Source organism: Salvelinus alpinus, chromosome 3, assembly GCF_045679555.1.
Source record: "Salvelinus alpinus chromosome 3, SLU_Salpinus.1, whole genome shotgun sequence".
Classification (NCBI taxonomy): Eukaryota; Metazoa; Chordata; class Actinopteri; order Salmoniformes; family Salmonidae; genus Salvelinus; species Salvelinus alpinus.
Genome location: NC_092088.1, coordinates 50,139,850 through 50,163,345, shown reverse-complemented (window position 1 = coordinate 50,163,345; position 23,496 = coordinate 50,139,850). Strand labels below are relative to the sequence as shown.

General features: G+C 40.3%; 1 protein-coding gene across 2 annotated transcripts in view; it reads left to right on the top strand.

Moving 5' to 3' along the window:
• LOC139570886 (cGMP-dependent protein kinase 1-like) overlaps positions 1-23,496 on the top strand; it is a 166,708-nt gene that overhangs the window by 112,200 nt on the left and 31,012 nt on the right. For both annotated transcript variants that reach the window (XM_071393184.1, XM_071393183.1), the window contains exons 4-5: positions 12,074-12,179; positions 22,596-22,659. In XM_071393184.1, the coding sequence (XP_071249285.1) occupies positions 12,074-12,179; positions 22,596-22,659 (170 nt within the window). The remainder of the gene's footprint in view (positions 1-12,073; positions 12,180-22,595; positions 22,660-23,496) is intronic.

Genomic DNA, 23,496 nt, shown 5'->3' with positions numbered 1-23,496 from the left:
AATGTTCTTGAGTGGCCCAGCCAGAGCCCGGACTTCAACTTAATCAAACAACTCTGGAGAGGCCTGAAAATAGCTGTGCAGCGACTCTCCCCATCCAACCTGACAGAGCTTGAGAGGATCTGCAAAGAAGAATGGGAGTAACTCCCAAATACAGGCTGTAATCGCTGCCAAAGGTGCTTCAACAAAGTACTGAGTAAAGTGTCTCATTTCACTGTATGATCTACATCTGTTGTGTTCGGCTCATATAATAAATACAATTTGATTTAAAGGGTCTGAATACTTATGTAAATGTGATATTTCAGTTTAAAATGTTTAATACATTTGCTAAAATTTCTAAAAACCTCTTTTTGCCTTGTCATTATGGGTTATTTTGTGTAGCTAATTTTAAAAGCTATTTAATCCATTTTAGAAAAAGGCTGTAACGTAACAAAATGTGGAAAAAGTCGAGGGGTCTGAATACTTTCCGAATGCACTATATAGGCTACTGTATCAATCAATTAATCATTCATTCATTCATTCATTCATTCATTCATTCATTCATTCATTCATGTAATCACACAGCATACATCTCATTTATTCTTTGAAATGCAATCAGGCATTTTAGTTTAAAAATAAAATAACAATATTAATAATAATAAAAATTTGCCTAAACAACAAACCACAATTTACGAATGTATGCAGCAGTTTTTAGTCTTTGCTGTAATAAAGGCTCTCTGATACACTTATAATTTATTTACCATTGTTTACACTCTTTCAAATGGTCAGAAAACATAATAACAGCACCTGTTTGGCACACATAATACTCCAGCAGCTCTTGCTCTTATACCCCCATTTTGATCTCCATTAGTTTCCACAAGTCATATGTCCACAGATCTGACTTCCTCTTTCCCTCCTGAGCAACCAGTAAACACTTGCCCGTTTCGAGTTTTTTATTCACATCCTAAAACATCAATTTTGCTGTCACATGTGTTACGGTGTTCTGAGTTTGTTAGAACCAATGAATTGATGTGATTAGGATAGGCTATAAGTCAGGCCCTTTTGGTCAAATGCATGTGATGCATACATGTTTCACGTGTAGAGCGCAAGGGTTGAGGGAATAGGGAATGTTTTTCCTAAATAAATGAGGGATTTTGTTAACAGAACTTTGCAGTCAGAGAAACAAGTAAGAAATGAATGGCTAAATTTACGTTGCAGCTTCAGCAAGGACAACGCAATAAACACTTGCCTTTAGCTGCAGCAGAGAGGAGAGAGACAACGTGCGGAGGTACTCCCTATCTTTTATTAACACAACGTGGCCCTAGTCCAAACACACCAAGACAGTCGTAAAAAGGGCACAACAACGCCTCTTGTCCCTCAGCAGGCTGAAAAGATTTGGCATGGGCCCACAGATCCTCAAAGTTCTACAGCTGTGTCATTGAGAGCATCTTGACTGGTTGCATCACCGCTTAGTATGGCAAGTGCTTGACATTCGACTGCAAGGCGCTACAGAGGGTAGTGCATACATCCTAGTTCATCACTGGGGCTGACCTTCCTGCCATCTAGGACCTCTATTCCAGGCGGTGTCAGAGGAATGCCCTAAAAATTGTCAGTCTCCAGCCACCCAAGTCATAGACTGAGTCGGGAAGCAAGTTCAGGGAGTGAGTGTTTTAATAAATAAACGTAACGTAATACAAAACAAGAAACCACGAACAACGCACAGACATGACACTGGAACAGAAACAATAACGCCTTGGGAAGGAACCAAAGGGAGTGACATATATAGGGAAGGTAATCAGGGAGGTGATGGAGTCCAGGTGAGTCTGATGACGTGCAGGTGCGCGTAACGATGGTGACAGGTGTGCGCCATAACGAGCAGCCTGGGTACCTCGAGGCCGGGGAGGGAGCACACGTGACAGTGCTCCTTTTCATGTACATACTACCTCAATTGGCCTGACCAACCAGTGCGCCCGCACATTGGCTAACCGGGCTATCTGCATTGTGTCCTGCCACCCACCAACCCCTCTTTTACGCTACTGCTACTCTCTGTTCATCATATATGCATAGTCACTTTAACCATATCTACATGTACATACTACCTCAATCAGCCTGACTAACCGGTGTCTGTATGTAGCCTCGCTACTTTTATAGCCTCACTACTGTATATAGCCTCGCTACTCTTTTCACTGTCTTTTTACTGTTGCTTTTATTTCTATACTTACCTATTGTTCACCTAATACCTTTTTTTGCACTATTGGTTAGCGCCTGGAAGTAAGCATTTCACTGTAAGGTCTACTACACCTGTTGTATTCGGCGCACGTGACAAATAAACTTTGATTTAATTTGTCCAGGTGGGAAAGGGCAGTGTGGAGTGCAATAGAGATTGCATCATCTATGAATCTGTTAGGGCGGTATGCAAATTGGAGTGGGTCTAAGGTTTCTGGAATAATGGTGTTGATGTGAGCCTTTCAAAGCACTTCATGGCTACAGACGTGAGTGCTACGGGTTGGTAGTCATTTAGGCAGGTTACCTTAGTGTTCTTGGGCACAGGGACTATGGTGGTCTGATTGAAACATGTTGGTATTACGGACTCAGACAGGGAGAGGTTGAAAATATCAGTGAAGACACTTGCCAGTTCGTCAGTGCATGCTCGCAGTACACGTCCTGGTAATCCGTCTGGCCCTGCAGCCTTGTGAATGTTGACCTGTTTAACTTCGTTGGGAAAGGGGGGCAGTATTGAGTAGCTTGGATGAATAAGGTGCACAGAGTAAACTGCATGTTACCCAGGCCCAGAAGCTATGATATGCATATAAGTAGTAGATGTGGATAGAAAACACTCTAACATTTCCAAAGCTGTTAAGATAATGTCTGTGAGTATAACATAACTCATATGGCAGGCGAAAACCTGAGACAAATCCAACCAGGAAGTGGGAAATCTGAGGTTCGTAGTTTCATTTAAGTGATTGCCTATCCAATATGCTGTGTCCATGGGGCCAGATTACACTTCCCAAGGCTTCCAGCAGATGTCAACAGTCTTTAGAAAGTTGTTTGAGGCATCTATTGTGGAAGGGGGTCGAATAAGAGCTGTTTCAACAAGTGGACTAAGCTGTGGCCAATGAGTTGTTTACTGCGCGGTCACGCGGGAGCGCCGTTCCTTCTTTTTCCTCTGTAATGAATACGCTATTGTCCGGTTGGAATATTATTGAAGATTTATTATAAAAAGACCCTAAGGAATGATTGTAAACATCGTTTGACATGTTTCTACAAACTGTAATGGAACTCTTTTGACTTTCGTCTGGGTTTTGCACTCGTGCATTGTGCCTTTGAAATAGTGAACTAAACGCGCGAACAAAACTGAGGTATTTTGACATAAATATGGATGTAATCGAACAAAACTAACATTTCTTGTGGAAGTGGGAGTCCTGGGAGTGCATTCCGATGAAGATCAGCAAAGGTAAGTGAAGATTTATAATGCTGTTTCTGACTTTTGTTGACTCCACAATTTGGCGGGTAACTGTATGGCTTGCTTTTGTGGCTGAACGCTGTACTCAGATTATTGAATATTGTGCTTTTGCCGTAAAGCTTTTTTGAAATCTGACAGCGGTTGCATTAAGAACAAGTTTATCTTTAATTCTATGTAAAACATGCATCTTTCATCAAAGTTTATGATGAGTATTTCTGTTATTTGATGTGGCTCTCTGCCCCAATTTTTTTGGGGGGGGGATATAAATATAAATATGAACTTTATCGAACAAAACATATATGTATTGTGTAACATGATGTCCTATGAGTGTCATCTGATGAAGATCATCAAAGGTTAGTGATTAATTTTATCTATATTTCTGCTTTTTGTGACTCCACTCTTTGGCTGGAAAAATGGCTGTGTTTTTCTGTGACTTGGCTCTGACCTAACATAATCGTTTGTGGTGCTTTCGCTGTAAAGCCGTTTTGAAATCGGACACTGTGGTGGGATTATCAACAAGATTACCTTTAAAATGGTATAATATACTTGTATTTTTGAGGAATTTTAAGTTGTTTAAGTTGTCCAAGTTGTTTTGAACTTGGCGCTCTGCAATTTCACTTCCAATGATTGCACGTTAGCTAGTAGAATGGAAGGCAGGGGGGTTTATTCGATCGCCTACAAATTCTCAGAAGGCAGCCCGACCACGTCTTCTTTTTCTCCGTCGTCTCTTCACGCAAATAATGGTGATTTGGGCCTGTTCCTGGGAAAGCAGTATGTCGTTCACATCACGCTCGTCAGACTCGTTAATAAAGGAAAAAAAGCGTCTGCCACTTCGTGGTGAGTAATCTCTGTTCTGATGACCGGAAGTTATTTTCGGTCATAAGAGATGGTAGCAGCAACATTATATACAAAATAAGTTTAAAAAAATGTGTTACAAACAACGCAAATAAACGAACATAAACAAACATAAAAACACAATCCGTTAGGAGCACATAAAACGTCAGCCATCTTCTCTGGCGCCATTAGCTTGCAGGCGCCTTGCCCACCACAAGGAGTCACTAACACAATTTTCCCTTTGCCAAGATAATCCATCCAGGTGTGGCATATAAAGAAGCTGATTAAACGGCATCATCATTACACAGGTGCACCTTGTGCTGGGGACAATAAAAGGCCACTCTAAAATGTGCAGTTTTATCACAGAACACAATGCCACAGATGTGTCAAGTTTTGAGGGATTATGCAATTGGCATACTGACTGCAGGAAGGTCCACTAGAGCTACTGCCAGAGCGTTCATTTCTCTATCCTAAGCCGCCTCCAACGTCATTTTAGACAATTTGGTAATACGTCAAACTGGCCTCACAACCGCAGAACACGTGTAACCACGCCAGACCAGGACTTCCACATCCAGCTTCTTCACCTGCGGGATTGTGTGAGACCAGCCACCCAGACAGCTGATGAAACTGTGGTTTTGCACAACCGAAGAATTTCTGCACAAACTGTCAGGAACCCTCTCAGGGAAGCTCATATGCGTGCTCGTCATCCTCATCAGGGTCTTGACCTGTCTGCAGTTCGGCGTTGTAACTGACTTCAGTTGGCAAATGCTCACCTTCGATGGCCCCTGGCACTCTGGAGAAGTGTGCCCTTCACGGATGAATCCCGGATTCAACTGTACCGGGCAGATGTGTGGATAAGTAGTTTGCTGATGTCAATGTTTTGAACAGAGTGCCCCATGGTGGCGGTGGGTTTATGGTATGGACAGGCATAAGCTATGGACAACGAACACAATTGCATTTTATCAATGGCAATTTGAATGCACAGAGATACCGTGACGAGATCTGGAGACCCATTGTTATGCCGTTGTCTGCTGCCATCGCCTTGTGTTTCAGCATGATAATGCAGGGCCCTATGTCGCAAGGATCTGTACACAATTTCTGGATGCTGAAAATGTCCCAGTTCTTCCATGGCCTGCATACTCACCAGACAAGTCACCCATTGGGCATGTTTGGGATGCTCTGGATCAACGTGTATGACAGCGTGTTCCAATTCCTGCCAATATACAGCAACCTCAAAAGCCATTGAAGATGAGTGGGACGACATTCCACAGGCCACAATCAATAGCATGATCAATTCTATGCGAAGGAGATGTGTCTTGCTGCATGAGGCAAATGGTGGTCACACCAGATACTAACTGGTTTTCTGATCCACGATTCGGGTCTTATGTATCAAAATTTGAAATTGTGTTTTTACTTTGGATAAAAGTAGAGACTCAGAGATAGAAAATTGTATATCATACACTACACAACAATAGTGAAGTAATTCTTCTTTGAAAGTTTAGCAACATGTAAACCCACTTCTGAGAAAATGGTCCTTGAATATTTTGGTACTCCTATTTGAGAGATCCTCTTTGTCTACACCCATTCAGTTTCAATCACACCCTTTTAAGGCCATGTGGTAAACATAGTTATTAGTTTAGTAAACAACTAAATATTTCAAGACTAAAGGTGGTAAAAGTAGTAGCCTACAATAAGGAAAAACTCCAGGTAAAAATATACTTTATCTAGTCCTTGGCCTGTATCCTAATCTGGCTTTGGTGCAGGTCATGTTGTTCTTCACATTACCGTCTCTGGTAAATACACACTACATAAAATAAAATGTATTTGTCACATGCACAGGATACAGAAGGCGTAAATGGTACAGTGAAATGGTTACTTGCAAATGTAGCAATATCAAAAACATAAAGTGTCCAGATAAAAATATTTTCTAAATATTTTCTAATTATTAGATGATGCTTACCCGATGTACTTGTCTAAATTAATGAGTCAAGTGAAGGAAATGCTATAACCACCCCCACCTCTAGCTAAGTGGATGGGTCACTATTGTCTAGACATATACACATGTTCATGAAATTCAATAGATGTGCATAATCACCCCCAGACACACCTGGTTTACTTGATGGGTCATGTAATCATCTGGCAAAGTCTTTTTTCTTTTGTTTCGACATGTTGCTAGCTAAACAATGACCCGAGATAATCCCAACTCATATTACTACCAATACAAACATTGTCATAGCTGTAGTATGAATCTGCAGGTAGCTAAAGCTAACAACTAGGTTCAACGTTAGCTAGCTAACATTAGGCTATAACAAGCAATGCAAATGGATTTCTGATCTGAATAATATTACTAAACATACACGTAACATTACCTAGCGAGCTAGCAAGCTAACGTTTGCAAGCTAGTGAAAAGTACGCTTCATCTTGCAATGAAAATGACTTTCTGACAAAATTTGAAACTTATATAATTTGAAAATGTAGCTAGACTCTTACCCGTATACACTGACCATGGCCTGTGCAGAAAGTAGCCCATCACTTTGTTCAACTAATCTGTCTATAGCGCCCGCTAAATTCAGGGCATCAATGTTGTTCAGAAAAGTAGCACAACTTTTGTAGTTCTCGATGGTGAACATATTATCTTTCAAAAATGGTGTGGTAGAAACAACGATCAACACATTCTGAGCAGCTCACGTTATAGACAGAAGCAGGCTACATGGCAGACCAATCCAAACTCATCTCCCGGCATGTTCAGCCCATCCATTATCTCAGCCAATCAAGGTTCCTGTCTTTTTCCGTGGCTCAACCAACTAGGCACATAATTTAACAATTTTATTCATATTTACAGATGGAATACAAGTTTTTTATTAAGTTCAGATGTTCCAGAAGGAATTTCTGCCAAAAAAATGCATTATGATAAAAAATACATGTTCAAATACCTATCCTGTGAAGTAGTGACGTGCGACATACACCTAGTTTCCTGAAATGAGTCATATATGAACTGTAACTCAGTAAAATCTTTTGAAATTGTTGCATGTTGCGTTTATATTTTTGTTCAATGTACATAATGATGTTGAAACTTTGTAGATTTGTTTCCTGAGTCACGGATTACCTTTTCTGAAGCCTTTTTTGGTGGGTGGCCCTTGGACTATAACATTGGTGTGATGATTAAACATTTGCCTGCTTGTAACAATATTAGTACACAAACTGAAACTTTAAGTAATTAATTGGTGACTTCTATATAAAAAAAGTTGTTGTTTGTTTGACATTATTCTATTCTATTTAATTATATTATAATTCATTTTGGCAGTAGCCCCACCTAGGGCTGTGGTCAGCCGGTTATTGTCATGCAAATGAGTGCCTGTCTCACGGTAATTGACCGTAACTAACATAAACATGTTCACCATCTCCAGGTCTCGCGCATACAAGCCACTGATGCACGCCTTTGGAACATCTACAAATGGCTGGCCTTATAAAAACACTTATTTCACTTCCTGCATCAACCACTGTTTGAGGAGATATTCCGCACAAACTGTATGAAATGGGCTCTCCAACTATGTTCCTGCATCTACCCAGTGCTTCATTTGGGAAACCAAGTGAAATATTTTTGGGAACATTCATAATAACATGTTTTTACAATGAAACATATAGAAATAATTACGCTCAAAGTGAAAAATCATTAAACTAAATAATGAGGATTTCTATCATCCTAATCAAGGTGTAGATTAGGCTACATGTGACATGCCAGTGGATTATGGCTCTAGGCAGAAGTTTTGCTTTGGCGTTTCTGATTTAATCTACAATTCAAACATGGAGATTATTCAAAACTCCTGTTCCGCCTACACCGAAAGACGTGCATGGAAATATTCACTTTCATAGTGTTAGCAGTTGAAGTTACTCTTCAATAACACAGACACCAAAACAAATCAGAGGTAGAAAAAGAAGGTTATTCAAAGAGGAAAAATCATAGATGTTATGCTGTATGACCATCATAATCATATAAGTCAGATAGGCCTATCACGTACATGCCCTTATGTCAGTCACCAGTCACAAAGAGGATGTCTTGTCCTGCTCCTGAAATCTGCTCCTGCATTCATCTCAGTCATCAGCAACAGAGCACTGGGGTAGGTACATGCCTGACATCAATGTGTGCACAATTACAATGATATTTTAATATGGTCAATTTCATAAAATGTTATATACTCATGGATAGAAAGTTTGGAGCACAGCATAAGGTAACCAGTGTTTTTTTCGGGCTTGGTATGAGTAAGCTCTAATATGCGTATGGTGGTTCTACATGAAATGTCTTAAATATCCTTGAATTGTTCATCACCTTAGAAAGTACCATCCGTTTCGTTGTGTTTGGCTTAGAGAAAACATCCGTAATGACTATGTTTTTCACTCAGATTCAACCTGTTGTTGAATTTCTTTCTTCAAATTGATCATTAAAAAATTAAGCCTAACGGTGAGTTGGGCACCACCAACGCATGTCCAGAGCGCATAAGAGGAGATTACTGTGACTCAATTCATGATTGCTGGTGTGGCGTTAATACGGTCACCGCAACAGCCCTAGCCCCACGTGAAAATTTAATGTTGTGACATACATTCAGAAGTAAAGATATTCAAATACTTTTTTTCTGGTGACTTTAGGTGTAGTAACTTGTTCAATCCTTTCTCTTTTGCTCTGTGATATATTCTCTCCAGCCCCTGACAAGCAGAGCTCTGGCCTTAGCTGCTGTACAAGGGATTTAACAAAGCCTTTCTCTCGCTGAGTGACACGAGGCAAATCAACTGATCCTTGATTACTCACAGACTGAGGTGATCACAATCAACAGCTCAATCGATCAATAGCTTTAAATATTAGTGCTGGCTGGACGGGAGAGGAGGACTGCATAGTAACGGCAGGGCCAGGGGAGCCCATCCCACTTGGGCAGGAGAGACTTTTTCAACCGATGGCAAAATCATGTTTTTTTACCGTGATTGATATGTCAGTGTTTCTCGTTGTTAATAGTTGGAGCACAAAGGCTCCTGAAGCAATGACCAACACCATTTTTATGTGACACAATTCCAGTGAAACAAAAAATATGGGTCTGAGACAGATAATGTTAGATAGTTGTCTTATATGACTCAAAGATGTCCTCTGAACAGGTGCTTTTGAGTGATGGGTACATTACTGCACTTTTACCTGCTAGGATAATAACAAGAACCTACCCAAGAGCTAGTGGGACAGTTCAAGAAGGGGGAGGGGAAACAACTACAGACTATCAGTACTGCCGCTTTTGGATAAGGGAAGTGGGGAAGAAATGTATGGGCGAGTGGAAGGATTTTGGCAGTGCAAGTATTGGACAGACAGGCAGAGCTTTTCTGTCAAGGACAAGGTAGAAGCAGAGACTGTTAATGACACCAAATTGAGGTGAGATCACACTCGGTCTGCTGTGGGAACATAAATCCTGATGTGACTTGTCCTTTGTACGATGAAGACAGTAGCAGACTTGATCACACACCTTTTTTGTGTTAGCAATAGTGTTGTTCCAATTTCTATAAGGGATTATGAGATCCCAGGTGTGTGTGACTGTGTGTGTGCCTGCGTGCTTGTGTGTGTGTGTGTGTCTGTGTACTTAGAGATCAACACACGTTTATGTGTGTGCTGATTTATGTGGGGTACTTCATATGCAGTATGCATCATGCATGTATTCTCAGTCCATTTCAACATAATTACCTCACTACCAGACTCCCACACTTCTCAAGCCCCTTACCATTCCACCTGCTTCCCTGCCTGTTTGTCTACCCAGGGCCTAGAGTGGCTTTAATTTGCCCCTGTGTTAAGCTGTCAAGCTAATGGCCAATGGCTCACAAGCATTAAGACATTAATCTACACACACTGCAGGCTAACTAGCTCCCTAAATCTCACTGCAATTTAGTCAAGTCTCCAAATAACTCACTTTTTACCTCACTGCAATGCTCTCCAGGCCTCAATATCTGATTTCCCCATAACCTGTGAATTGTCCACTTACCGACGTAGCACTCTGTTGGGTCTGGGTTTATACCACCACGTCTCTCCTCTTTAATGGTTGTTGCTTTTGGGCCTAACAGGAGTGTTACTCCAAAAGCTTTTCTAGCCCTCTTCCCTGAGGCTTGGGTTTAGAGGTCTGGAATGGCAGTCTCTTCCCTAGCAATCATAGGCCTAGCAATCATAGGTTGGATCCCTTCTCACTGGGCACACACTGGTTGAATCAATAATGTCAATTAAATTACGTTGAACCAACGTGTAATAGACATTGAATTGATGTCTTTGCCCAGTGGGTTTCATCTGCCTTTGATTTCATGCAGTAGACAGCCTGATAGCACTGGAAAGCTGAAAGCAATATTGTGACGAGGTCATTTCACTAAGCCCTTTTGCTAGGCTGTGAAATCTCCATCTGCTATATTGCGTCCATTTAACCAGTGCTTCAGCTCCATGTGTGTGAGTTATCTAGGCCCAAGAGAAGTAGGTTTTTGGAATGGGACCCAGCCTCAGTGTTTTAGTTATTTAGTGCTGAAAGAAGGATGTGGGAAGAGTGTTTGTTGCGGTCTCCTTCCTCATTAGTTGGTACGAGGGCTGCAGACAGTTTCAGACTGTTAATAGAAATACTCTAACTGGGACTAAAAAGAGCCTGAATGTCTAATGACAAAATCTCTCCTTTGCTCTCCTGTGTTAGAATACACAGCTAACACTGGGCTCAAGTTTTGCTCCTGGGAGGTGTGTGGGTGTGCTCATGGGTGGGTTGATGTGTCTGTTATCTTGCCTGCCCACAAGTGTATGTTTGTCCATGAATTTGTGATTTGTGCTCGTGCGTCTGTGTGTGTGTGTGTGTGTTTAAAAACCTACCGTATGAGATTAGGAGTGGATGATTCAGTGTCACAGTGTCACAGACAACCAAGTTGACCTGTCATAACCAAAACAAACAAATAAAGCAAAAAACAGATGAACATGCACGGACAGGCTCAGCCCCAAAAACTGTTTTACATTTTATTGAACCTTTATTTAACTAGGCAAGTCAGTTAAGAGCAAATACTTATTTACAATGATGGCCTACCAAAAGGCAAAAGGCCTCCTGCGGGGACTGGGGCTGGGATTAAAAATTATTTAAAAAATTAAATAAATACAGGACAAAACATACATCACGACAAAAGAGACAACACATCACTACATAAAGAGAGACCTAAGACAACAGCATAGCAAGGCAGCAACACATGACAACGCAGCATGGTAGCAACACAACATGGTAGCAGCACAAAAGATGGTACAAACATTATTGGGCACAGACAACAGCGCAAAGGGCAAGAAGATAGAGACAACAATACATCACGCAAAGCAGCCACAACTGTCAGTAAGTGTCCCTGATTGAGTCTTTGAATTAAGAGATTGAGATAAAACTGTCCAGGTTGAGTGTTTGTTGCAGCTCGTTCCAGTCATTAGCCTCCGCAAACTTAAAAGACGAGCGACCCAGGGATGTGTGTGCTTTTGGGACCTTTAACAGAATTGGATACATTGAAATGGATCCACTCATCATTGATGAACGTCATGCTAACAATTATCCTGTTATACTATGGAGCCTTTCTGCTGTGGGCTTCTTAGGGGATAGCCTGGGCGGGTTTAGGGTCTGACAGTAGATTATCTCTGTCTCTCCTCATCTCTCCAAAACTCACCCATGTTGTCCAAGTAGATACCTGTTTAATAATTATAACTCATTTTATTGTGAAAATGCCCTGCTATCCATGTTTCTCCCTGACTATTCTAATCACTCCTCTCTTCTCCCTCTCCAGCTCTCACCAATGTGAAGTTATGGGCCATCGACCGACAATGCTTTCAGACTATTATGATGAGGACGGGCCTAATCAAGCACACTGAATACATGGAGTTTTTAAAAAGGTGAGGAACAGAAAGACTATACTTCTAGATACTACTACAGTACAAGGGTTGGCTATATTGTCGTGATTTACCATTGAAATCCCACGCAAGTAAGTAAGCACCCACCGTACCGGAAAAAATAGACATCCCTTCTTCCTGCTCTATTTCTTCTCTCCATCTGATGTTGACATTAGCATAGGGTTTGCAGAAGAAAGGAGTTGAATATGGGGAAGCCTATTATCATATTAAAGGCAGATAGAATCATATTGTTGCACCCACACACAGCGTGGAATAAAACAAGTCCTCTTCAAAAGATGGAGGGAGAAAAGAGTGTTATATACATCATACAGGAAGTATGAGATGGCTTGGAAGTGTACTGCCTTCACTGCTTTCCCTCTATGTCCCTTTGTCTGTCCCTCTGATTGTCCCCCTGTTCTGTCTTTTACTATCTGACATCTGTCTTTCGCTCTGCTTTTGTTTTGATATTTTATGAAAATGGAATGACATCACATTTCCTTTCGATGTGTTTTAGTCATGCGGAGTTAATCTGTTTCCCGTAGTTCAAATGTGTTATTGCATAAATATTTTTAATCCATTGAGAGGTTCTCAGAAATACCCTGCAGGGCCCACTACCACTCAGAGGTTTACAGATGTTATTTACTCAGAACAAAGGCCTCATGAATCACACAGTATTCTCTCTCACTCGCTCCTGTCTGAGTTCTAGTGGCAGCCAGGTGAAAGTGAAAGCAGGAAACCAGTCAGCCTTTCACTGTAAAAGGAGATGCCCTCAATAGGGGACATTGCAAGGGCAGCCAAGGAAGGTAGAGAGCTTCCTCAGCTCTTTCTATACTGCCATCATAATGGAGATATACTGTAATGTACTGTACCAGAGATACCTTTCTGACCAGATAAAGTAGTTTGGAGGTATATTTTGTTCTCAATCTAAAGTCATTTTTGAGACTGAGACTGAGTGGAGCGTGTCTCGTGGCAGGTAGGGCAGCTCTGTGTTTGAAGCAGATATTTCTGAAAGCAGGATTGATAGGTCAACAAGCTAACTTTCATACATGTTCAGATACAAATCCATGTTCAGATACAAATCCATGTTCAGATACAAATCCATATTTCTTGGTTCAAAACGAGAGTTAAACTTACAGCTGGTTCTTTATTATGGACTTCCTTCTTTTCTCGTAATTATTGTTGAAGTTAGCTTACTATATTATTGATCTTTATACCCTGGGAGGGCAAGTGATTTTGTAATTGTTGTAGTTCACTCTATGGATTTTAGATCCCAAGAAGCTCTACTTGTAGACAGTTCAACGAATAAAATATTATTTAAGAGCAGTCAGATTACGGTAAACCAACTGTCTCCATGTGTCAACCTTTATGCATTTTTTATCTGCTATGAAATTAGACATTTGTCCTCCCTGGAAATAGAAGAGGGATATTAATTTAAAACTTCTGCTAGGAGAGGGATAGAAAGAGGGGGAGTGTGTGTGTGTGTCTCTGTGTGTGTTATCTGGAAGGTATTTTTCTTAGCTCTGTTTAATTACACTCTGGAGCTCAGGAGAAACCGACACCCCAGCCAATCCCCCTGCTTTCATGAGTTGTTTTGCCTGCAAAGTGTCATTTGGATGGCAAGAGAGCTATTGCTGATCCCTTATCTCACCAGGAACAGCTTTTAGATTGTCCAGGCGCCTACAGCTATCAGAGTTGAGATAGCTAAGAATGTGAAATGATTGATCATGTTAAAGTTTTTTAGATAGACTGCAGTGGTGTGTAGCTCTGGGCCTGGTTTCCCAAAAGCATCTTAAGGCTAAATTCAACATTAAATCCTTTGTAGGAGCATCATTAAACATCTGAGCTGTTTCCCAAACCATTGTTACTAAAGTTGCACCTGAAAACGTTCGTAATTTAAAGAGATTATTTCTGTCCCCGAAATGAGCGTACTACAGATGTAGGATCTTAATTTGTGCCAGTTTGCTACAGCAGGAAAATAATCCTCCAGCAGCAGGAAAATAATCCTCCAGCAACAGGAAATGTGAAATTATTATGTGGATTATAATTAATGGAATTTTTTTTGGGGGGGAAGGTTATACTTCTTTTGTTAGTGCAAATCAAGTCTCACATTTTAAAGTGGAAATTACAGACTTTAGAAGCCTTTTTATAAATCCTCTTCTGGATAGGACCCTTCATCTCAATTTCCGCCTAAAATGACATACCCAAATCTAATTGCCTGTAGCTCAGGACCTGAAGCAAGGATATGCATATTCTTGATACTATTTGAAAGGAAACACTTTGAAGTTTGTGGAGATGTGAAATTAACACAGTATAACACAAGAGATCGGGTAAAAGATAAAACAAACAAAAAAACATGCATTTTCTATTTTTAATGCATCATCTTTGAAATGCAAAAGAAAGGCCATATATTGAGATAGGAAGCTGGTGATAATTTAGATGTTGTCCACAACAGGGCAGCAATGTGTGTGTGCAAAGTTTAAGACTGCTACATTCAAGAATGAGAGAGCTACATAATATTTAGTATGAAGTCTCCCAGGTGTCCCTCACGAGTTTGCCCAAATGTACACAAGTGGCCTCCAAGTGGCCGAATTGGTCAATTGACACATTTTCAAGTACATAACTATAGAGAACATACAAAAATACTATAGTAATAAATGTTTTTAGTTTTAACACAAAGATGAAGGGGGCTGTACTTTCTAGTCACGTCCAGCTGAGGTCCTGACTGCCTTTCAGGTCGAAATGTTGGTGGAAGTAGCTCCACATCATCCTCTAGCACAACGTGCCAATGGTCCTCTCCCTCTGTGGTGGTTGCCGATGGTGCACTGGCCCTCCTCCACTTCTGGGCTAGCCTCTTCACACCTCTAGATGGCCGGGCAGGGGTGGGTCAGAGACAGCAGCAGGGGTCAGACAGGAGGAACCAGTTCCTACATTTGAATGAGTGGGGGATGGAGGACTTGAATGTGGTCTCTTTGGAGTTGGTTCCCAGAGGTCATCTGAGTCAGTCTCTACCACTATTGAGGATTTCTAAAAATTCAGTTAGAACTCAAGTTTACTATTACTTATTTTATTTAGCCTTTATTTTAGCAGGGGGTGAGCCCTGCATCAACACTTTTACGGATGAGCCCTGCATCAATACATCAAATACACAACACATATCTATAAACATACAGTTGAAGTCAGAAGTTTACATACACCTTAGGCGAATACATTTAAACTCCGTTTTTCATTATTCCTGACATTTAATCCTAGTAAAAATTCCCTGTCTTAGATCAGTTAGGATCACCACTTCATTTTAAGAATGTGAAATGTCAGAATAATAGTAGAGAGAATGATTTATTTCAGCTTTTATTTCTTTCATCACATTCCCAGTGGGTCAGAAGTTTACATACACTCAATTAGTATTTCGTAGCATTGCCTTTAAATTGTTTAACTTGGGTCAAACGTTTCAGGTAGCCTTCCACAAATGGAAGACCCATTTGCGACCAAGCTTTAACTTCCTGACTGATGTCTTGAGATATTGCTTCAATATATCCACATAATTTTTCTACCTCATGATGCCATCTATTTTGTGAATTGCACCAGTCCCTCTTGCAGCAAAGCACCCCCACAACATGATGCTGCCACCCCCGTGCTTCAAGGTTGGGATGGTGTTCTTCGGCTTGCAAGCCTCCTCCCTTTTCCTCCAAACTTAATGATGGTCATTATGGCCAAACAGTTCTATTTTTGTTTCATCAGACCAGAGGACATTTCTCCAAAAAGTATGATCTTTGTCCCCATGTGCAGCTGCAAACCGTAGTCTGGCATTTTTTATGGCGGTTTTGGAGCAGTGGTTTCTTCCTTGCTGAGTGGCCTTTCAGGTTATGTCGATATAGGACTAATTTTACTGTAGATATAGATACTGTTGTACCTTTTTATTCCAGCATCTTCACACGGTCCTTTGCTGTTGTTCTGGGATTGATTTGCACTTTTCGCACCAAAGTACATTCATCTCTAGGAGACAGAACGAGTCTCCTTCCTGAGTGGTATGACGGTTGCGTGGTCCCATGGTGTTTATACTTGCGTACTATTGTTTGTACAGATGAATGTGGTACCTTCAGACGTTTGCAAATTGCTCCCAAGGATGAACCAGACTTGTGGTGGTCTACAATTTTTTTTCTGAGGTCCTGGCTGATTTATTTTGATTTTCTCATGATGTCAAGCAAAGAGTTTGAAGGTAGGCCTTGAAATACATCCACAGGTACTCCAATTGACTCAAATGATGTCAATTAGCCTACCAGAAGCTTATAAAGCCATGACATCATTTTCTGAATTTTTCCAAGCTGTTTAAAGGCACAGTCAACTTAAACTTCTCACCCACTGGAATTGTGATACAGTGAATTATAAGTGAAATAATCTGTCTGTAAACATTTGTTGGAAAATATCTTGTGTCATGCACAAAGTAGGTGTGCTAACCGTCCTGCCAAAACTATAGTTTGTTAACAAGAAATTTGTGGAGAGGTTAAAAAACAAGTTTAAATGACGCCAACCTAGGTGTAAATAAACTTCCGACTTCAACTGTATATATATTATATAGAGTATGGGAAACACAAACACTATAATGAAATATGTGAACCAATAGGCAATAAAACACTCAAAACCACAGACACAGCATGTCATAGCCAACATAACATACACATAGGCTATACTAATACATCGTGTGCCTCAGGTATATACACTACCGTTCAAAGTTTGAGGTCACTTAGAAATGTCCTTGTTTTTGAAAGAAAAGCACCAAGAAGGCCAGCATCCCAGAGTCACCTTGATGTTGAGACTGGTGTTTTGTGGGTACTAATTAACTTCTCTAGGGTACGTGAGACGGTACCGTCCCACCTCTTCAACAGCCACTGAACCTGCAGGGCGCCAAATTCAAATACATAAATACTCATTATAAAAATTCAGAAAACAAAACATATTTTACATAGGTTTAAAGATTAACTTCTTGTGAATCCAACCACGGTGTCAGATTTAAAAAATGCTTTACGGCGAAAGCATACCTTACGATTATTTGAGAACATAGCCCAGCAGACAAATCATTACAAACAGTAACCAGCCAAGTAGAAGAGTTACACAAGTCAGAAATAGAGATACAATTAATCCCTTACCTTTGATGATCTTCATATGGTTGCACTCAGCAGACATTCATTTACTCAATAAATGTTCCTTTTGTTCGATAAAGTCTCTTTATATCCAAAAAACCTCCGTTTTGTTTGCGCGTTTTCTTCAGTAATCCACAGGCTCAAACGCAGTCAAAACATGCAGACAAAAAATCCAAATTGTATCCGTAAAGTTCATAGAAACATGTCAAACGATGTTTATATTCAATCCTTAGGTTGTTTTTAGCCTAAATAATCGATAATATTTCAACCGGACAATAACGTCGTCAATATAAAAGGTAAACAAGAAAGGTACTCTCTCGGTCGCGCGCATGAAAAAGCTCTGTGACACTTTAGGGTCCACTCATTCCGACTGCTCTTATTTCCTCATTTTTCAGAATACAAGCCTGAAACAATTTCTAAAGACTGTTGACATCTAGTGGAAGGCATAGGAACTGTAATTTGAGTCCTAAGTCAATGGATACTGTAATGGCATTGAATAGAAAACACTACAAAACCAAAAAAAATAATACTTCCTGAATGGATTTTTCTCAGGTTTTCGCCTGCCAAATCAGTTCTGTTATACTCAGACACTATTTTAACAGTTTTGGAAACTTTAAAGTGTTTTCTATCCAAATCTACCAGTTAAATGCATATCATATCTTCTGGGCCCGAGTAGCAGGCGGTTTAATTTGGGCATGCTTTTCATCCAAAATTCAGAATCCTGCCCCCTACCCTAGAGACGTTAATGAAGCTGTCAGTTGAGGACTTGTGACGTGTCTGTTTCTCAAACTAGTACTTGTCCTCTTACTCAGTTGTGCATCGGGGCCTCCCACTCCTCTTTCTATTCTGGTTAGAGACAGTTTGCGCTGTTCTGTGAAGGGAGTAGTACGATAGGTGGTCATTGGACCAAGACACTGTCAATCCGCTCGTCTCATTGGTGCGTAATGAGGTCTGACCTTTAAATCAAATCAAATTGTATTTGTCACATGCGCCGAATACAACAGGTGTAGACCTTACAGTGAAATGCTTACTTACAAGCCCTGTTTCACCACATTTTTACAAGCATGTTAAATGTGTAGCCAGAGGGAAAATAAACTCTAGACCACCTTTATTCCACACAGAGACACGTACAAAGTTCTCCCTTGCCCTCCATTTGGCAAATCTGACCATAATTCTATCCTCCTGATTCCTGATTATAAGCAAAAACTAAAGCAGGAAGCACCAGTGACTAGATCAATAAAAAATTGGTCAGATGAAGCAGATGCTAAGCTACAGGACTGTTTTGCTAGCACGACTGGAATATGTTCTGGTTTTCTTCCGATGGCATTGAGTACACCACACACATCACTGGATTCATCAATAAGTACAATAATCAATAATTCATCATTTTTGATCATGCTCTACGTAGCCAATGTGAGTAAGACCTTTAACCCTTGAATACATTACACGTTTGCATTTCCTGCTGTACAGGAAAATTCTCAGCAACAAAACGTTATGAAATTAAGATCCGACATCTGTAAGTCACATACAGTAAGTGCACCACGACATTGCTCTCTCTCTCTCACTTTGTTGTGTGTGCATCTTGCTAGCTGTCACTCAAATGGTAAGGGGCTGAAGCTCATTGGCTAGAACTCAAATTGCAAGGGGGCTGGCCCGGCACAGCTTCCAGAAAAACAGTTGCTTTCAAACTAGGGATTTCGTGACTATTTGAGGTAAGACAGTAATTCTGCTAATAGATTATATGCATGTATGACCTACACATTGACATATCCAGCCCAAAGTGGGAGGTTTTAAAAATTCTTAGTAGTCGCCAAAGTTCCAGAGCATATCTTTAACAACTGACTCATAGAACAGCTAAATGAGTCTTCAGATATTTTTCCCTTCCACCTCACTTAACACACAGACGATCTCTGCTAAACTTAATATCAAAATGTGTATCAGTCTCTCTGAAACTTCAGAACAATGTTTGCAATGTGTTTATAATTGTTACAAATAAACAAAGGATAAAAATATGTTTCAAATTAAACCTGAGATCACTGCATTTAAATATAAATTCAGTATAGGCAACATCCCAGTAAACAAAATAGGTATAAAATAGATATTTTCCGGACGTTGAAATCAGGTTCATTTTCGGTTCTGAATTAAAGTTGAAGAGACATAACTTACAGATGTTAAAAATATACATATTTTTTTGGTAATTGATTCTATGGCCAAATTTCAATACATTCTCAATTAAGCATTCATATATTTTTTTATCCATTTAATATAGGAAAGAGGAGCCAACTGAAGATTGCAGCATATGCTATGTATTATTACTCCCATCTGTCACAAAAGCAACTTATGTTAGCTTTTTCAAAAGCTTTTAAACTAGCAGCGATGATATTCAAAGCAGTCCAATTATCATGAATCAGGATATGACCCAGATGCAGACACAGGAGGAAGGCAGTTTGGTTCTCAGAATATTTATTATTACAAAGGAGCAGGCAAAGGGCAGGTCGAGGGCAAGCAATGGTTCGTAATCCAAGGCAGAGTCAATCAGGGACAGAATGGCAGGCAGGCTCAGGACAGGCAGAAATGTCAGAACCGGGAAGACTAGGAAACAAAAACTTGGGAACGACGCTGGTAAGACCTGACAAAACAAGACGAACTGGCAACAGACAAACAGAAAACGCAGGTATAAATACACAGGGGATAATGTGGAAAGTAGAAGACACCTGGTGGGAGGTGGTGACAAGCACAAGACAGGTGAAACAGATCAGGGTGTGACACTAATCAAGAATATAAACCAACAGACAACTTCAACTACAATAACATTCTCAGTAACAGTTGCATATATCTTTTTCTTGCTATTACCTTGATATGTTAATGTTGATCTACTTAGTTGAATGCACTGACTGTAAGTCTCTCTGGATAAGAGCGTCTGCTGAAAGACCAAAATATAAATGTAAAAAACAAACATTTGCAAAATATGCTGGATATTATTCTAATGAGCTCTGTCCCTCAAAAGGTACAAATTTGAACGATTCATAGACGTCTTTGATCGGAAAAAAATAAATAAATAAAAATGAATGTCCGTGGATGTTGAAATCAAGGTTGATCCAGACCACATTAAAAAAAATGACAGCCGGTCCGGACAGGACCAAAAAAAGACGTCCAAACGATATCTGCTTTGGTCCGTGCTTAATGAAATAGGCCTATATAGTTAAATCATATTGAAATCAATTTCATGCTCAATCAATTAAATACAATTTTGTCAATTGTGGGCTACTTTCTATAATTTTTGCCTCACGGTATTTCATAATGTGTATCAACATGTGCGCAATGATGTGCCAAGCCGCCTCAATATTTGTAGCCATATAGGTGATAAATGATATCTCTCTAGGAGCTGATCCGTCGCCAGTTTTGTGGAATAATTCTAATATAAAGGTAAGGTCAGAGAGCAGCACTGCCTTTCTTTTGATCCTATCAGTATCGACCCATTCTCCAATGACGCAATAACCAAACATTCTCCATGGTTGGTGTTTTGGGAATTTGCATTGTTAACACTCATAAGCTTAAAGTAATTGCCCACTGTTTCCAGATTTTTTTTTTTTTTTTTAAAGGTGCACTATGCAGAAATCACTTTGCGATTTCCTGGTTTCTAAAATTCTAATAGTTCACCTAATTTCAGTTTATGTGACAAAACAAGCAAGTATAGTGTAGAGAATCATTGTACCATCTAAACCGCTGTGAAATATATTTTCCATAACCCAAAATATTGTATTTTCAGCTGTTTGAAGCTGGTGTACAAAAAAAAAGTTAAAGACGTAAAAACTAAACTTGAGAGGGAAGCATAGTAATAGCACCGATCTAGCGCTTCTTAGACTTGCTTTCAATGAGAATGACAGATCTATAACTCACATTTCTATGTGAATTTGATCAGGTAGCCCAAAAAGTTACATATTGCCGCTTTAAGTAAAAAACAGCTTCTCTGTGTTGGAATGGTGTGGTCATACCCCAACAACAGAATGGTGTGGGTGTATATCGGCCATGAAAAATGGCCAGCCCATCCTTCTTTAGACCGCTGATAGGCCAGCCCATCCTCCTCAGGGAGATGACATCATGTTCTATGAGGAAATAGCAAGCATGTTTTAAACAGGCTGTTTGAGAAACAAATTTGTGGTGTGGTTTTTGAATTTTTTTTTTTTTGTTGCTTTGGGTACAAATATGAGTATAGGACGAGTCAATAACATTATATGGATTTGAGATAACAAAATATGAACTTTTAAAAGTGAGATTTTCACTGGGCAGTTACTTTAAGTGCCATCACTATCGGCAAACCTGTCCCTGGCGTGTCGGCTGCTTTTCATCATTGCCATTCAATTAGAGATTGATTACACCTGGGTAACCCAGATATCCATCCAATCAATTATCTTAATTGATCTATTAAGGGCCGGGAGGAGTGAAAATCAGCAGCACTCAAGATCAGACGGTTCACATTCACATCTAAGAAGACTGGAGGCTAAGCTATGTGCATGTACATCTTCACATACACACCATCCTATTCCACTGTAACAGTTCTTAACCTAACTTGCAAAGAACATGATAGAATTAAACATTTTATTACAACCCAATTAAGTTTTTAGATAGAGGACTATCCATAACACATGCTTTTTGTTTGCGCTGACTGTTTCATGGCTCGGTCACATTTCCCGTAGTAATGAGCCATCTGACCAGCAATTTTCTGGCCGGGGTCCATGTAGGAAATTCTGCACCATGAGTCAGTGCTGAGGCGAGATGGTTCAGATTACTGTAATAAAGCATGGGAAATGAGAGGGGGGGGGGGGGAGATGGAGAAACAGAGAGATGATATGGGGAGATAAAGGCCTTTGTTCCAATGCCTGGGTTATTTGCTTTCTCCTCTGATAAGCATGGGTCCATTTTCTTTAGTCCATGTCGATAACGAGCAAATAGGATTCAGAGGACTGCCAGGAAACGCACAGAACAAACATCCTTTTAAATGTCAGTCAGTGTGTGTGTGTGTGTGTATATACTGTACATACAGAATAGCAGTGTATTTATATAAAGTTTATTTCTGGAATATACATCATCCAAAATGATGTAAACTGAGAGAGCGTGATGAACAGAAACTCTTTTCAGGTTAACCTATTGACTATGTAGATGCCGATATATCATTACGTTCAGATCAATGGGTCCATTAGCGTCAACACCCTGTAATTTCCAATACATTTTGAATCTCTATTCTTCCTTCTACACTGACTTTCTGACTATTTTCTTCCTGCAGCGTTCCGACGTTTCATGAACTTCCGGAGGAGATTCTAAGCAAGCTCGCTGATGTCCTTGAAGAGGTAGGTCCTCTGTTGAAAGGCTGTGATGTACACAAAGGTGTTTGCCAAGGCTACACATTTCTATGGAGACAACAGTGTGTTACTTGAATGGAGAATAAATAACTATAGTTGGGGATGATGTTCTCACTATGCTGGAGGCAGGTTTGAGAGTTCTGAACAACTAGGTATTCTGGATGCATGATATGATGTTGATATACTGCATAAGATAAAATGTACTTTATTGTCCATTTACATGGAAAATCCTTCTGTGATGTCAACATACAAATACCAAACACAATACAATATATTACATGCAGTACGGAAAACTGGAATGTTAGTACACAAGTCACACATTTACATTTCCACATATTCAGTCTCTGCAGCCTATTGTCCGACCATGTATTGGGCCTGCATCTGTCATATGTCCCACTGTTCAGCCACCCGATGGCTGATGTAATGAAACTTGACTTGCTCCTATCCTTACTGAACATTCTCCTTCCGGAGGGCAGCAGCTGAAAACATTGGGCAAGATTGTGTGTGGGGTCCACTATGATGCGTTTGGCCTTGTCCCTTGCCTGTTTATCATAGAGGCACAGAAGCCCCCTGCACTGCAGCCCGCAGAGCTTGGACCCCAGGTTCACAGTCCGCCTGAGGATATCCTTATTAGCCACTGACAGCCCACCGTAGCAGACCAGGAAACAGAAAGTCAGCACACTCTCTATATGGCAGGTGTAGTACTTGGAGAGTATCTGGGTGTTGACATTCAGTTGTCTCAGTCTGTGCAGGAGGTAGAGTCGTTGTTGGCATATTTTATTGATGTTGTGAGTGTTGGCATTAAAAGAGAGTGTGCTGTCCATA